Raw genomic sequence first — 16,402 nt, forward strand, 5'->3', positions numbered from 1 at the left:
TTAATGTATTTGTAATAAAGATTGTAAATAATGATTTTCTAAGAACCCGTATATAAAAATCGATTTTTATAAAAATCTTTTCAATTTAATATTCATTTTGTTATTATTTAATTATCACAAATTTATACAAATATTTTTATTTTTCTGTATCTGCATTCTCATTATTTTTTATCGTAACATTTATTATTGTAGAAAGTTTGAGCAATCTCTTTATTATGATTAAGTATTATATTATGAAATTTATAATCAGCAAATTAATAGCTGATTGAAAATTATTAAGATATTTTCAAAACTTCAAAAGGAAATAAATTTGAACATTGTTCTATGTTTAATAAAAATGTATTATTTACTCATGCATCATATATAAAATGCCATACATTGACTTGGAGGATTATTCATCCTTTGTCATATAAAACTTTTCAAATGCATACAAATCAGTTTATAAAGATAAAATATTATATATAAACAGGCGAGATTCTTAATATTAAAAGAGATTCACTAAATTTTATTCTATCCTGTATTATCTGAATATTAAAGTGTAACTTGTCAATATTTCATTACATTTGCTCTCGAATGAAGTTGTACAGCACAGGAAACTCAGTACAAAAAATACAATTCGTGATAGATGAGTATGACAAAAAAAAGAGAGAAAAATTTCGTGATCCAAATGTGATTGGTACAAATCGGATAAGAACGATGATCAGTTGGGATACTGATAAACGGTATTATCTAGATTATAAAAGGCTATCTGTTCGTCGATCCATCGGCGGGCATGGGCTACGTTGGCGTAAACGCCAGGAGTTCCGTTTTCGCCACAACCAAGACCCCAGGCCACGATTCCAGCTTGAACGTATCTGCTCGGATCGTTCTTTAACGGACACACTAAGGGACTTCCACCGTCACCCTGCAAAAAAGAAAATCATATTCTTGTTTAATATAAAAGATAAAGTAGATAAAGTAGACAAAAAAGTCTTTTGCAGAAAATTTTTGGGAAAGAAATAGATTTGAGTTATAGTTTAAATTTATATTTAACACTAGCATTCTAGTGTTAAAATGCTAGTATTAAATTTAAATTTATATTTAACACTAGTATATAAATAATTATTGCTCTAATTTTTGTTTGTTTTTCGGGAAATTATAAGATACGATTGTCCAACGCAAGAAGGTTAAAATAAAAATATTTGATCGAGATTCCTATTACACGGATCTTTGTAATTTTAATAAATTTACAAATTATTATATATAATTGTAAAAGAAAAATAAGGCGTGAATTTGATAGAACAGTTCTACACAAATCAATATTATATATATATATGTTAAAATGGTAAATAAATTTTTGTGAATATTGATTCGAATTTACCTTACAAGTATCTTTTCCTACTTCTCCACCTGCGCAGATGAAACTTCTGTCCAAAACAAAATATTTTCCTAGCCTAGTGGTACGCATAATACTTTGGCATGTGTCGCTCGTTACCACAGGAAGTTCCACTCTCTTCAAAATCACTTGATAACGTCCCTCTTTTCCTATAATTAAATATCAGCAAACGAGATTACTATATTATCTTAATTAATTCAGAATTTAGTCTATGTTTCGCTCTATTATCGGCCACAATCCGTATGATTAATCGAAATTTTCTGCAATTTTCAACAAATTTTAATTTTATTAATTAAATTTTTAATTTAATTATATTAATCAAATTTTATTACTGAGACTCACAATGTAAGTACGATAAATTAAGTACATAAGTACAATTAATTATAATGGCTTATTAATGATCAGTGATCGTTGCAATTCATGTATTGGAACACAAAGACATATTAAGATATTTATAATCGATAGATACTCGTTTTTTTTTTTGTACTTTTGCATATTGATTACCGAATATGTCTTTTCCCCATCCGCTGGCGAAGCATCTGGATCCGTCAAAATTCGTATTCGCTTCCGGTAGACAGACGATATCTACATTCTCCGCGTATTCGACTGGGCTTTTCAAGATTAGTATAGCGTAATCGTTATAAAGTGCGCCGGAATGGTAGCTTTCGTGAACCACTACTTTTTCGACGTCACGGTCCTGATGCGGGTAGATCTCGTTCTTCGTTTGCGTATCCCATTCTCCCGCGCGGACTTTGAGTTCGTGCGGCTGTTTTCTGTTTAATCGAAATGTATTGTTAAATTAGAGAAACAACGAAAAAAGAGCAAAATGTAAAATGTTAAGATTATTGTTCTTATTATACAAAATAATATTTATTTTTATATTTTTATTCATATATTTGAAACAAGATTTATTCTGAAGTAATATTCTATTTGATATAATATTCTATTGTAATTCTCGACATAGTCGAATATATTCTCTCAAATAGAAAGATCTTTCAGAAAGATCTACATGTTTTTTTTAAATTAATTCATATTCACACATTTAATTGCGTTAACGCGATACCAATTACGGTTGATTGTATTTCTTTCTATCTCACTTAAAACTATTTTGTTCAAGACCACGAATGAAACATAGACAATCTTAACATTTTGCTAAGGTTATCAAATATGACGTCATGATAACGATATTTATAACAAATCTAATACACTGACCCATTAACGCAATGAGCCGCAGTGAGAACAGCTTGTCGATGGATAAGCGCACCACCGCATTGATAAACATTCAATTTTTGGCCATTTTCGCCGATGGCCTCTTCCTTCAATATAGCTACCATCCACGGAAACTCGCCGAACTGAGCTTCGTTATCAGTCTGGCCGGTGATCCTAAAACCGACTCCTTCAGTATGTCGTTGTCCACATCCAATTCTATCATTTGGTGGCGGTGTGGGTGGTGCCTGTCGATCCGGCGGTTTGCAACAAACATCCAAGTAATTCTCGCATGGTCCAAGAGCTCTAAATATCCAACCAAATAATTATGAAAACGTCATGATCTATTATTCTCATTATTGATTAATTTTATACTACGAATTGCGACGCGTCATTTATTCGCATCTAAATAAGCAAGTAACAGAAAAAATTGGAAATCATCTCTAAAAGAGTTTCAATGAATATCTAAAAGAAAGAAAGAGAGAGATCAATAAAATATATTGTTTCTATTTTTTAAAATTTTGGTTCTTTGAATACAAAGCTTTTTTTATTTCGTTAATAATAAAAATTTGTTAAATTATTTTTCTACATTAAAAGATTAAAGGTTCAAAATTTTGTGACATAAAACGATTTAAATATTAAGCTAAGTATTAAGAACATTAAGTCATCATTATATATACGCATGTATAAGAGAAATTATGAAAAATGAGCAATTCTCTATGTTTTCCAATAGTTCCTTCCCCGCACAATTTAATTGCCTATTGGATAATAATTATATATGCTTAAATTAATAATAGAAATTATTATTTATTAGCAGTTCTAGAGAGGAGAATTTTATTTTCCAAAGATAGTCTCATGCGGCATACGTTTAGAGATGGCATGCTTAAAATAAATAGTCAGTTTGAAACTCAAAAACGAAACTTAACACACTTAATTTTTTTATAATTAATCGTAGTATTTACTATTAGATTAGGAAGATGGAAATGTATACAACATGTATACAAGAATGTATATACATACATGCAGACTCACAATCAGTCACGCACGGAGAATATTTTTAATTAACTGCACCGGTAAATAATTAACACTGATACCGTGTGTGATATTTTAGAGTAAATATTTTAGAGCTATATTTTTCTTTAATTTTGCAATTTCAACTACTACGCATAATTACATGATACTTTGATTACTCGCAATAACAATTATAATAATTAGAGAGCCATTTGTCCGAACGTTGTGCCCTTGATAAGCAATAGCCGCGTAGAATATATTTAATTACGTTGTCATTATGAATGCACAACATTGTGTCGAGAGCTGAGCACTGTACATGTATAACAAAAAAAAAATCATAAACTGTTTCTAATTCGGCAGTATTGACGCGCTTTTATTTCCGCTTTCCTTCTAACGTAATCATTATCCGTGTATGACTCAAACCACTTGTTGTAACTATCATGCTATAAACACATTTGATGATTATACATTATACATTATAAAAACACAAATACAATGATAAATAATATAGACGTTTTTTGTCAATTAGAAAGAAATTTCTAACAAAAGATTATGCTTTTTAAAAACATTATCTACAAACATCTTCACAACAATAAAAGATAACATATTTACTATTATAAATTATTAAGAAAGGAAGTTAAATATTTTTATAATATTGCATTATCATTACTTTATAACAGAAAATAATTATTATTACTATTATTAATACTATTATTAATAATTAGTTATCATTTTTTTAATTGAAATATTTTTAAGTAAAATATTTATATATATAAATAACATTACCTGATAATAAGTGCATTTAGTCCAATTAATAATAAATAATTAATAATAAATATTATAATTTAAGAAGAGTATAGGTACTACATATATTTTTACACTACATATTTACATATCTATATATATCTAGATAATGAGAAGATAATGTTATAATTATGGGATACCATTACCAAATTTAATTCAAACCGGGGAAATAAATGTGAGAATAAGAGAATGCAATACTAGTCATCAGGTAGTCATGGGAATATCGAAACCATAATTGTTATTAAGGCTGTTGAGTACTCGCCGCAGTCATTGAAATCATGACGTCAGAGGCGAGAATGACAGCTATTCAGGAATTCTTGCGTGTCATTTTTTTAATAAAAAGATATTTTGATGAAACAACATTACAGATTGCTTTAGCACATTTGTCTGAAAACTATGTTTTTTTCTTGAAGTTAATAAATAACCGCAAAATGAGTTTATGAAGCGTAGATGCTTTTAACATAGTTTTTGGACATTTTACAAATTTTACAAGTGTGCTAAAGCGATCTGTAGTATTGTTTCATCGAAATATCATTTTATTTAAAAACGGCATGCAAGAATTTTCAGTGTGTCATTCTCGCCTCTGACGTCACGATTCCAATGTGACTGACAACGAGGCAAGTAATATTCAGGAGCCTTAAAGTTTTCCAACCTTGATCTTATTGAATTGTTAATCGGCAAATTTCGTATACGATGAAAAAATTTCACAGCATGCCGCAATCCATCCGCCGTTAGAGAACCGGTCGAGACTTCAATCTTTGGTCAATAAACTCACCTCTGCCCCGTGTTATCATCAGCACCAAACCTGATATCGATGATGCCGATCCCGTTGTCCAGGATCTTGCCCTCCTTGCACTGATAGTAGGGCACGCATTCGCAATTGTCCGGTTTTGGGGGTGGTGTATTTTGCGAGCCGAGATAGAGATTTTTTGGTGTAGTGGTGCTGATGTTTCCGTTCTTGAAGACGTCCTGGATTAGGCTGTCAAGATCGCCACCTATCTGAGGTACTGATGAAGGGGTCGTCTTGGTTTCAGGAAAAGCCTGGTCGATGAGACTGTCGAGGCTACCGCTATCCTGCTGTGCCGCCGGCAACGACGCTACCAAGGCTACGCTGACCAAGGTCAATGTAAGGACCAGTCGCCACATGATTCGTACCAAGAACTAAACTGCCTGAAGCAGATACGATGAAATGGTGTAATATAATCGCAAGGCAATGCAGAACGCAATCGTCCTCGAACGGTTTAAAAAAATGATGAAAAATTCTCACTGATCAATAATTGTTTTTTTTTTTTTTTTTCGAGATTATAAATAGCGATGACACAGCAATGCTTCGATCACTATAAGCCAGAAAATTCAGAGGAAGTAAATGCAAACTAGAATTCAGCAACCCGTGAAGTCCATAATCGCGCTTTGCTTTTTCTACGATTATTAACGCAACGCAATTTAGCCTTCAACTATTCTCGTCGCTATCATCAAGAAGTATTTTAGAATAAACAAAAAACGCGTTTAAAGAATATTCAAGATAATAGAATGGAAGATGTACATTAAATTTATGTTGAAGTATTTCTAAATATATCTCTGCAAATTGTTTGGAAATACGTAAAAATATAACAAGAAGAATATTTTATATTTATTTCAGCGTTATACAATCAAAAAGAAAGAGAAAGAATATTTATTTCTCTATAAATAATACACTTTTTATTATGAGAAAAATTAGGTTTTGAAATTATAAAATTATAACATAGTAAATAGAGAATAACAGTTGTAAAGTGAACTGTTCAGTTGTAGAGTTTGATAACCGTTTTTTTTTTTTTTTTCTATTTCATAGAAGAATTCCCCTGACTTATCAAGAAATACGAGATACAATATTAAGTATTTCACAATTATAGTAATTAAATAACGTGATAATCATATTAGCATGAAATTATTCGAGAAATGAAAACATTTTGGCATTGAAATTTGCTTTTTAATGAATTATATAAAAAGTTACATATTGTATATTAATTTAATATGAGAACATGAAAAAGAAAATTTTATAAATTTATATCATGAAGGGGACAATTCTTTTTTTTCTATGTTATATAAGATATTAATATTATAATAAAAATTCTACTTATTATAACAGAAATAATAATATTATATTAAATTTTTAGTTTTATGTGCCCAAAAATATACTTATTAAAAATGAGATCTTCCTATAGTTTTTCTTTTTTTTTTTATAACATGACCAGGAAATATACGCAATAATTTCAATGTATAATTATTCAGCATCTTTGATGTAATCATCAGCATAACAATTTTCGCTTCCGCAATGAAAATATATACACAATACATATATACGTCATCATGCAAAAATATTTTCCTTATTTTGTATATGCGCGCTTTTATGATAGTCTTTTAGACAGATTTTAGACATGGAATTTTACGATAAAATATTCTCGCTTATAAGACTAGAGGATGTTTCGCCAGTTATCCGAGAATATTCGAAGTTTGTTGCATGAATTTTCTCATTCCAAAGCATTGAAATATTATGCTCGTTTAATATAACCGTTATATAATTATTTTGATCGTAAAATCTTTCAACATATTTATCCATAATTGTTTGCTACTGACCTTTGACGGGCATCGAATGACGATGGCGATTACAAACCGGTATTATCAACATAGCGTTTCGTTTAGCCGGCATTATTAGTGACAACAAAATTCGAATAATTTGTAAAAAATAATATAAATCAAAAAGTTTGTTGCGCTATCACACACGCACACACACACACACATGTATAAGATAAAATTTTATATATTGTAGAAAATAATTTATATAGTTATCATTATTTATATAATTACATATTAATTAATTCGATAATCGTTATTATACTCTAAGAGCATTAAAATTTGTCATCTTCATTTCCGAATAATTAAAATTTAGATCATTAAAGTCATATAAGAAGTTCACACATACAAACATATATATATACACACACACACACAAAGTTATGATATTTAGATACTGATTATAGATAAACGGCAAACAAATGTTAACTAGTTTTTATTAATTTAAAAAATTCGTGAGAAGCAATTAAGTTATCTAAATGTTTCAATCGAGCACGAAAATTGATTTGATACTCACCGAGAAGAAAACACGAGAAACGAATAGGCGAACGAGCGCCTTTCACTCGAAACAGCGATGCCCGATTAGCACGCGTCTGAGCAGAGAACCGCGATTTTCTTGGTATAATCCACAGAATCCCTACTCCGAGCATTTATCATATATCCTCCCCACCTTCTTCCTCGCTCTTGTCATACCATCGTTACCACTCTGAGATTGTAAACTTGGAGAACCGGCATTTCCCACTCATGCGTTGACCCTGGGAATTTTTGATGCGGTTTTCCTGGAAATTTCAGCAGAAGAATTTGCATGATCATTCTTGGAACGTGAAATCCCCGTTTCTCCATGATGCACAATATAATATATATTGAATCGGGTCAAGAGTCAAGCGAAATCTTCATATATTGGTATCCTTTAAGTAACAGGGCATATCTCAAAACAAGTAAACGAACAGGGTTTTCTTTTAGATAACACAAGTTTTTATTGCATCCAAGGTTGATCCCGTCGCGAATTTCGCGATAAATAACAAGAGTTTATTTATTTCTTGACGTTAGAATCACTGGATTATATAAATATCACAATAAACAATTTAAAGTTTCATATGCGTGCTTTAAAAAGTCAAAAAGTAATTTTGTTAAATTGTAATTAGTCATAATATATAAATGGATATAAAACATGCAAATCAAACATAATTTTGATATTTGCATTAAATTCTTGCTGAATTGCGATATATTCAACGTATATTCGACATGTTGAGCTCAGGGACTTACCAAGTTTTTAGTGTTAAGGTCAATTATGTCTGGATGAGCATTTTTAGAATGCATTATTAAAACGATCAATGGCTCGTTTGCCATGATATTTCGAACAAGATTTTTTACTTATTACAGCTTATCGTAAGAAGAAAAAAATATCCGATATATTTAATATATATATATATATATATATATATATATATATATATATATATATTAATATCAGATATATTATATATATATATAGTTCAGTGCATCGTCGAGATAACCAATCAGCATCGCAAAAAAGAAGTAACAATATTGCCAGTATCGATTTAATATACCTTTTCAAAAGTAGATATCTCAATGAGCTGCACAGCACATTATTAGAATATTAATACGCGTGTGTATACGTGTGTGTTATATAAAATATTACAAAATTTAGTTTTTGTAAATAATAGACAAAAATAATAAAAAAAATCGCGATATCTTTCGCAATATTGATTTGAGCATAAAAATGTTAAAAGTCTGCTGGCTCAGTCAACAAGTTATATATTCAAAATTGTGTTGATATTGATTAATTGATTTACTTTTTTTTATTTGTGGTTATTTACTTACGATAAATTTTATATACAACTATTTGCTGTAACTTAACTTTATTCTTAACTAATAAGCATTTATAATATTTATTGTGTGTGTAAAATATTAAATTTTTATAAAAATTTTAATAAATTAAACGACATTAAATGATTTCGCGAATTGAGATTCGATAAAAATCACATTCATTTAACAATTTAACATATTATTTTATAGTTATTTATAGAAAACGTTTCTTTAAAGTTCTTGTGATAATTCTATGATAATTGCACACATTTAAGTCCGACAGGCCTTTAAATTAACTGCAATTACTGCAATTTATGCAAATTAATTTTATAATTTGAGATTGTATTACTAAACAGGCTAATATAATTAACATTAATAATTACTAGACTTCTAATAAATTAATTACAATGGATTATTAATGGACTAAAGTTTGTGTTATAAAATAGAAATTTAAAACATGCTCTATACTAAAGATTAAAAGTATTCTATACTTAGTTAACTTTTAATCTTTAGTATAGAATACTTTTACTCTTTAGTATAGAATACTTAATTGAGGAACCGTGTAATTTCTTGCTTGATCCTCTCTTCCTCTTTTTCAAATTTTCACGTTATAATTGATAATAAGAAATCTTAATCATATAGAAAATCAATTTTTTTGAGTATTGCTAAAGAGAAAACTTATCGATTCGTCTAAAAGTCATTGCAGTGAATAACATATACATTCTAACATTTGGAAATTTCGAAAACGTACGAGAACTTATAAATAATATAGAAAGAAAAAATAGAAAAAAAGAGAGAATCGATGCACGCGAGCTATAATGCATATTACATGCTCGTTGCAGAGATACAAATATGGATTTGTCTAACATTCTGTTAAAAGAAACGCGTATTTACAGCATGTTAAAAATGGGTTAATAGAATACGTGCCACTTAACTGTCATAAATGACGTTGATATAATCGAGTTGAAATTATCGGGACTTGTCATGTACTTTTTTTGCCTGCGCTGCTTGCACGCGATACACGTAACACTGATAGATCTCAATTGTTGCAACATCATTTCATTAGCATTATGTCAATGATCAATTATCATTGCCATTTCATCAAACGCAATGGGCAATAATATGAATCACTCTATAATACTTTTCGTAAATCGCATTTCAAACGCATTTATTACGGAAAGTAAACGTTTTGCACAAAATGGATAAAATAAAAGAATTTATAAAAATTTATTTTGCAAAATATAAAATCTTAATCTATAAAGTATCTTTGGCATCATATACATCGAGAGACATTCTATCTTTCTATTCATATAATTTTTCTCACAATTATGAAAGATTAGCAAAGTTTATATATAATATATATGCTTATATATATGCTTATATTATTTACAATAAAAAATTTGACAGCAATTTAAAAAGAGCTATAGATTAAGATATTCTGCTACCATCTAAAAGATATGATCATTGACAATAATTACAATTAATTGTTAGCAGGAAAGCATGAATACACGTGTGATATAATTTCCTCTCATATAATAATTTAATTAAATAATTACTTCCTCATCAAAATGATGCTGACGTATTGTTATTTAAAAACCAGTATATTTTTTGCGCACATTACTTTTAAAAAATCTAAACACAAAGTTTTTATATATAATATTTATACATAACGAGATTAACTATCTAATATAATTAATAGTTAATAATTATCTAATTATTAACTATCTAATTATTTAAAAATCTTATATTTGTTTTTTTATTATATTTTATTTAAATAATTTAATGTATTATGATATTATTGATTATTAACGAGAATATATTATTAACGAGAAAGAGATATATATTCAATAATTTAGAATTTGTTATAGCAAGATTATTCTACTCGATTGTCCAGTGCTGGAATCAGCACTTCCAATAGCCGTGATCGTCTAGTGGTTAGGACCCTACGTTGTGGCCGTAGTAACCCAGGTTCGAATCCTGGTCACGGCAATATGAAAATATTGTCACGGTGGAAGTTATTTTTTGTAATTATCCGTCGCTGCCTAAAATACTTATGTAAACATTTAAATATTTTTGATATTTTATACACTTACATCGTTCTCCAGTGTAATTTTTTGAAACTCAGACTTTTATATATTATAATTATTTTATATATATATATATATTAATTCATTATAAAAATACATTGGTATACCATTTATTACAATACTGGAGCATGTGCTTAATTAATGAAAACTCTATCAATGGCACAAACATTATGCTCAATTCTGCAATATGTACTCAGTTCTTCCAGTAGCCGTGATCGTCTAGTGGTTAGGACCCTACGTTGTGGCCGTAGTAACCCAGGTTCGAATCCTGGTCACGGCAATGTGGAAAACATTGTCACGGTGGAAGCTTTTTTTGCTAATTTTTTAATTGTTAATTATCAAGTAACGATATGGCAAACTTAAACATTTATATTTTATATATTTGTCTTTTGTTAGTTCAATTTATTTTAAAATCGATTTTTAAATAGTACGATAATAATATTAATGCACGATACTACGTGCAATATTTATTGAATTAAAAATTCGGATTTATATATATGTTGAGTTATATCAGTCCTATATTTTTTATATATTTCTTATAATTTTTTTGAAGATTAATTACATAAACGCTTATATAAGTAAACTTACATAAGTACACTTACATAAGTAAATGATGTTTATTAGCTTTATATAATAAAAAATAATTTATAAATATTTTATAATGCAAAGTATACATATATATATACATGATATAAGTTTCGATATTTTCTAACAAGTACAATTGTATAATACATTCTATATTATAATTCATGTAAACAATGTAAAAAGATCATGATAGATATATGATCGTACGTAAAAAGCACATGGCAACTATTGAATTAGAAATATTAAATATCCTACGCGTCATTATACGCCAAAAGTCGCCAGCTGTTGATCTATCCATTGACGATGTTGTGATGTACTGGCATATACCGCAGGAACATTAGAGATTCCGCAGCCAATACCCCATGATACAATGCCAGCCTGAAATTTAAATTTATCCAAACTTATATATATATATATATATATATATATATATATATATAATATATATATATATAATATACACTCAATACTCACACACATAACTGTATATATAATATTTTTTATATTTCATTCAATATTAATATGTGTCTATCGATTCAATTTAATTTCGAATATAATTAAAACAATAAACAAAATTAAAAATAAATAAATAGTAAATAAATAAGAAGTGAAATAATAATTAAAACAACATGAGACTATTATTAATTAAACATATAATTATTTTAAAAATTTAAAATTGCGGATATCTAGAAAGAGAGAAAAAAATGTACATATTTAAAGAAAAGATTTTTAAAACTTTTTAAGAGAGAGAAAGCATTGTAAATTCAGCGGATTCACTTGAAAAAATTGTCCTGTCATAGCTTGACAAATCAAAGGTCCACCGCCGTCACCGCGACACGTGTCTCTGTTCGTTTGGCCTCCCGCGCAGATAAATGATCCGTGTAATTGAAAGTACTGGCCCAATTTCGTACTTCGTAAACGCGTCTGACAATCCGCATGATCGACGATAGGAAGATCGACCTTTCGAAGCTCGGCCTGATATTGCCCCTCTGATCCTAGAGCATGATTTTACGAATGACTGCTAAATCGGAAGAAACAGAGAGAGATTTGCGAAAACCACTTTTGAAACTTACCGAACAAATTGCTACCCCATCCTATTCCATAGCACTGGCTCCCGATCGGAAAGATCTTTCCCTGTTCAGGAAGACAAATCGGCATAACATTCGCACTGTAGACGATTGGTTTTTCCAGAACAAGAACAGCTACATCGTGAAATAGCCCACCGCTGTAGTAAGATGGATGCACAGCTATTGCGAGAATATTTGCTTCTTGAATAGGCAATGGTTGAACATTACTTCTTAGGTTCCATTGACCGAAGCGTGCAATTAAATTTTCAGGTTTCTGACTGTTAAGAAATTAATAGAAAAAAAAATATATATATAATATATCGATCGATTATATCAATACACAAGTTCAAAAGACATTTCAAAAAGCTAATACAACATCTCTTAAACATCTTTCTGTTTTTTTTTTTTTTTTTCGTCTTCAATTTATAACGCAATACTTTAAGTAGTAATTTAATAAAACATACTTTACAACGCAATGTGCGGCAGTGAGGACGGCCTCGTTACTTATCATCGAAGCACCGCACTGAAAAACGTAAGAATCGCCGATCGTGGGCTTTATAAGAAGCGCGACCATCCATGGGAATTCGGCGAAATAAGTTTTTCCGGAGTCAGCGGGAGCAGGCTGCGCTGTAATAATTAGCAATTGTTATTATTATTGTTATTCGAATAAAATTTTAGCAAATTAATACTTACGCGGTGCGTAACTGTTGTTCTGCATACCACAAGTGATCTCCGAAGTCGAATGAGCGGATCGATTGACGAGATCTCTGGACGAAGAAGCGGAAACGCTGCGAAGACCTTGAAGATCGATTCCCACCAGTCGGCAGCATACTTGATCCGCCGACGAGCAAGCTGTGAATCTTGGATCTATTATACCCAGACCGTCCGGGCTTACTACGTTTCCCTCGGAACACAGCCAGGTCTTCACGCAGTAACAAGCCTGCGGAGTGCCCGGATTCTTCAATGGACCGAGCAGATCCATAATTGACGAGGCGGGTGGGCTAGCGTGACAGGACAGCAGGGTTGTCAGTGCGCAGACGTTTCCTCCCGATAAGATCTGAGAGAACCTGGGATCTATCAGGCTGTTGTTTGGCGTGAGAATGATTATGCAAGTGAAGCACTGAATAGTATTGTTGCAAACGAAGCATAATTGCGTCTGTCCAGGTGTCGGCGTTGTCATCGGCGTCGTCGTCGTCGTCGTCATTGGTGTTGTCATCGGCATCATCGTCGTCGTCGTCATTGGTGTTGTCATCGGCATCATCGTCGTCGTCGTCATTGGTGTTGTCATCGGCATCATCGTCGTCGTTGTCATTGGTGTCGTCATCGGCATCGTCATTGAAGAGCTCGTTGTTACTCGCTGTGTCGTGCTCGCCAGTATTCTACAGCAGACTTGATTGACATTTGGACACAGACCGTATTGTTGCCGCGGGTTTATTATACCCTCGCCGAAAATGGTGACTATTCCGTTGGGATCACACAGTGATACCTCCACGCAGATGCAATTCGGAAGTACAGTCGTCATCATCGTCGTCGTCGTCGTTGAAGAGCTCGTTGTCGTGCTCGCCAATATTCTGCAGCAGACTTGATTGACATTTGGACACAGACCGTATTGTTGCCGCGGATTTATTATACCCTCGCCGAAAATGGTGACTATTCCGTTGGGATCACACAGTGACACCTCCACGCAGATGCAATTCGGAAGTACAGTCACGGTAGGAATCGGTGATACGGTCGGGAAAATGATCGGTGGTGATGTTGAAGGAACAGTTGGGGGTGCGGTCGGAGGCATTGTTGGGGGTGCGGTCGGAGGCATTGTTGGAGGTGATGTTGTGACATTCGGCAGATAGCAACAGATATCGTAGATTCCAGGGCATCTATAAGTGCTGGGACACGATTATTACATTAATAAGTTATACTTCTTGAATTCTAGATCAAGATCGATTATAACTTAAAATTTAGTTTACGTAATAATGTGTATAAGAGTATAGAATTTAATTCTATAGAAAATTTAAAAAGAGATACAATTTTAAAATAATTTAGGGAATTATAAAATTGAATTTAAAATTTTAATTAAATCTCAATAGAGAGAATAAAACCAAATTAAAAGAATATATGAAATAAAATTAAATGAAATTAAAATTAAAGCTCAATAGATAAAAATAGCTAAATAGATAAAAATTTATCACTATTGATGAATTAAGAAATAATATCGATTAAAATTAACGAATTTTGATCAACTCACCGAATATCGATTATTCCTGTACCATCAGTGATAATAGTCTGATTGCTATCGCACAAATAGAACGGTACACAGATGCAATCTCTAGGCGGTGGACTACTAGTAATATTAGGAGTTGTGGTGGTACTAATGATCTTATCCAGCTTCTGATACTGCACTTTGTACTTGAGAAGATGCAAAAAGAATATAGGCAAAGAGTCGGTAAGTGACATCGCCTTCCGATTTTGAGAGAAGAGAACGTTTCCCATTTGAGTCATTCGAACCGGTTTTTCAAACTGAACGGATTCGCGATTCATACCTTCCGAAAATGTGATACCGATCATCATCGCGACGACAATAACATTCATTAGCAGCACGTAAAATTGCGGCATGACGACGACGAGTCGTTTCTATCCAGTGGCTCGTGGCCTATTGAAGGATTTTTAACACGAACGCACATTTATGTACGCAGGATGTGCTAATGTTTCCCGGTTTATGGGGAATGTCTAGATGCAGATGTGAGATAATAGCATACTATCTTTTGTTATACTGACCAATTTTCGAAATATAATAGCGGTGCGTTTCATATATTACCATGTTTCAAAATATTAAAATAAAAGAGAGAAAGGATATTAACAAATATTAAAAATGTTTATAAACTATAAAAATATTAAAAATGTTTATAACTTTAAGGGCCACTTGATTAAACTTCAATAAATTTAATCGTTGATTAACTTGCATAATTATTAAAATTTCGTATGATTTAATTATCATTCATACTGTGCCAGTGTAGATGCTGATAATAAATGATAATTATTATTCACAACAAAAGTTTTGCTATTTCAAAAAACAGGTCCTCTAAATTAATCAACAATTAAATTAATCGAAGCGGTCCTAAATAATATAATGAGAGCAACCAAGAGATATTCTATTTAATCGGAATACAAAGGAATGATCTTATTTGAAATAAAAAATACTAAATAATTTCATGAACAAATGATAACATTATTAGATCGGAAAATACGTATAAATGCAAAATCAAATATTAATTTCACAAGTTACGTAATATAATTCGATAGTATGTCAAGAACAAATATCGTTTGACCAGGGCAAATACAAAGGATGTGACCTACTTACTAGATACTAAATAGCAACTGGTAAAAATTTTTACGAAAATACGTATATTAATATCCTTAGGTTGAAATAATTACAATGTTTTATTACGATACAAATCGTGCACTTTTAAATAATAATTATAATCTTATAAAATCAAAATAAAAATCAAATTTTATAACAAAAACATCAAATTTTATAACAAAAACAGCGTTAGTATGTTGTGACAGGAATTTATACAATTAGCTTATATTGAAATAGCGACTATAGTTCATAAAAAAAATGAATTATTTAAAAAGTCTGCATTGATTTAAAAATATTAATAAAATTAATAGTTAAATAAATAGTCTTTTCGCACATGCGTGAGTAAGTTACTTATCTGTAAAAGACATAGATTCCGCGAAAGATATACGTACAATCATATAATATTGAATGATTTATTTTTCAAAATAAAAGAACAGAAAGTAATTCATAGATAAATTTTGCAATACGTTAT

The 16,402-nt window shown here is 30.7% G+C and overlaps 2 protein-coding genes and 2 non-coding genes across 5 annotated transcripts; 2 read left to right on the plus strand and 2 right to left on the minus strand.

The window, feature by feature from the left end:
* Window positions 1-317: 317 nt before the first annotated feature.
* On the minus strand, window positions 318-7,662 carry LOC126850633 (phenoloxidase-activating factor 2-like). 2 transcript variants are annotated; one of them, XM_050593822.1, is made up of 6 exons: window positions 7,524-7,662; window positions 5,202-5,566; window positions 2,588-2,887; window positions 1,880-2,148; window positions 1,361-1,524; window positions 318-904 (listed from the first exon to the last, which is right to left on the minus strand). In XM_050593822.1, the coding sequence occupies exons 2-6, from the start codon at window positions 5,540-5,542 to the stop codon at window positions 701-703; spliced, it is 1,278 nt and encodes a 425-aa protein (XP_050449779.1). In that variant the 5' UTR covers window positions 5,543-5,566; window positions 7,524-7,662; the 3' UTR covers window positions 318-700. The 2 variants fall into 2 exon arrangements, with proteins under 2 accessions (XP_050449779.1, XP_050449778.1); XM_050593821.1 differs by having other exon boundaries at window positions 5,172-5,566.
* Window positions 7,663-10,753: 3,091 nt separating this feature from the next.
* Trnah-gug (transfer RNA histidin (anticodon GUG)) lies at window positions 10,754-10,825 on the plus strand. The gene has a single exon. It is a non-coding gene; the product is annotated as a tRNA-His (tRNA).
* Window positions 10,826-11,131: 306 nt separating this feature from the next.
* Trnah-gug (transfer RNA histidin (anticodon GUG)) lies at window positions 11,132-11,203 on the plus strand. Its single transcript has one exon. It is a non-coding gene; the product is annotated as a tRNA-His (tRNA).
* A 421-nt stretch (window positions 11,204-11,624) lies between these two features.
* LOC126850616 (uncharacterized) lies at window positions 11,625-15,317 on the minus strand. Its single transcript, XM_050593784.1, has 6 exons — window positions 14,818-15,317; window positions 13,269-14,458; window positions 13,040-13,202; window positions 12,582-12,853; window positions 12,286-12,503; window positions 11,625-11,886 (listed from the first exon to the last, which is right to left on the minus strand). The coding sequence occupies exons 1-6, from the start codon at window positions 15,183-15,185 to the stop codon at window positions 11,770-11,772; spliced, it is 2,328 nt and encodes a 775-aa protein (XP_050449741.1). The 5' UTR covers window positions 15,186-15,317; the 3' UTR covers window positions 11,625-11,769.
* Between the last annotated feature and the right edge of the window lie 1,085 nt (window positions 15,318-16,402).

Source organism: Cataglyphis hispanica, chromosome 6 (assembly GCF_021464435.1).
Source record: "Cataglyphis hispanica isolate Lineage 1 chromosome 6, ULB_Chis1_1.0, whole genome shotgun sequence".
Classification (NCBI taxonomy): domain Eukaryota; kingdom Metazoa; phylum Arthropoda; class Insecta; order Hymenoptera; family Formicidae; genus Cataglyphis; species Cataglyphis hispanica.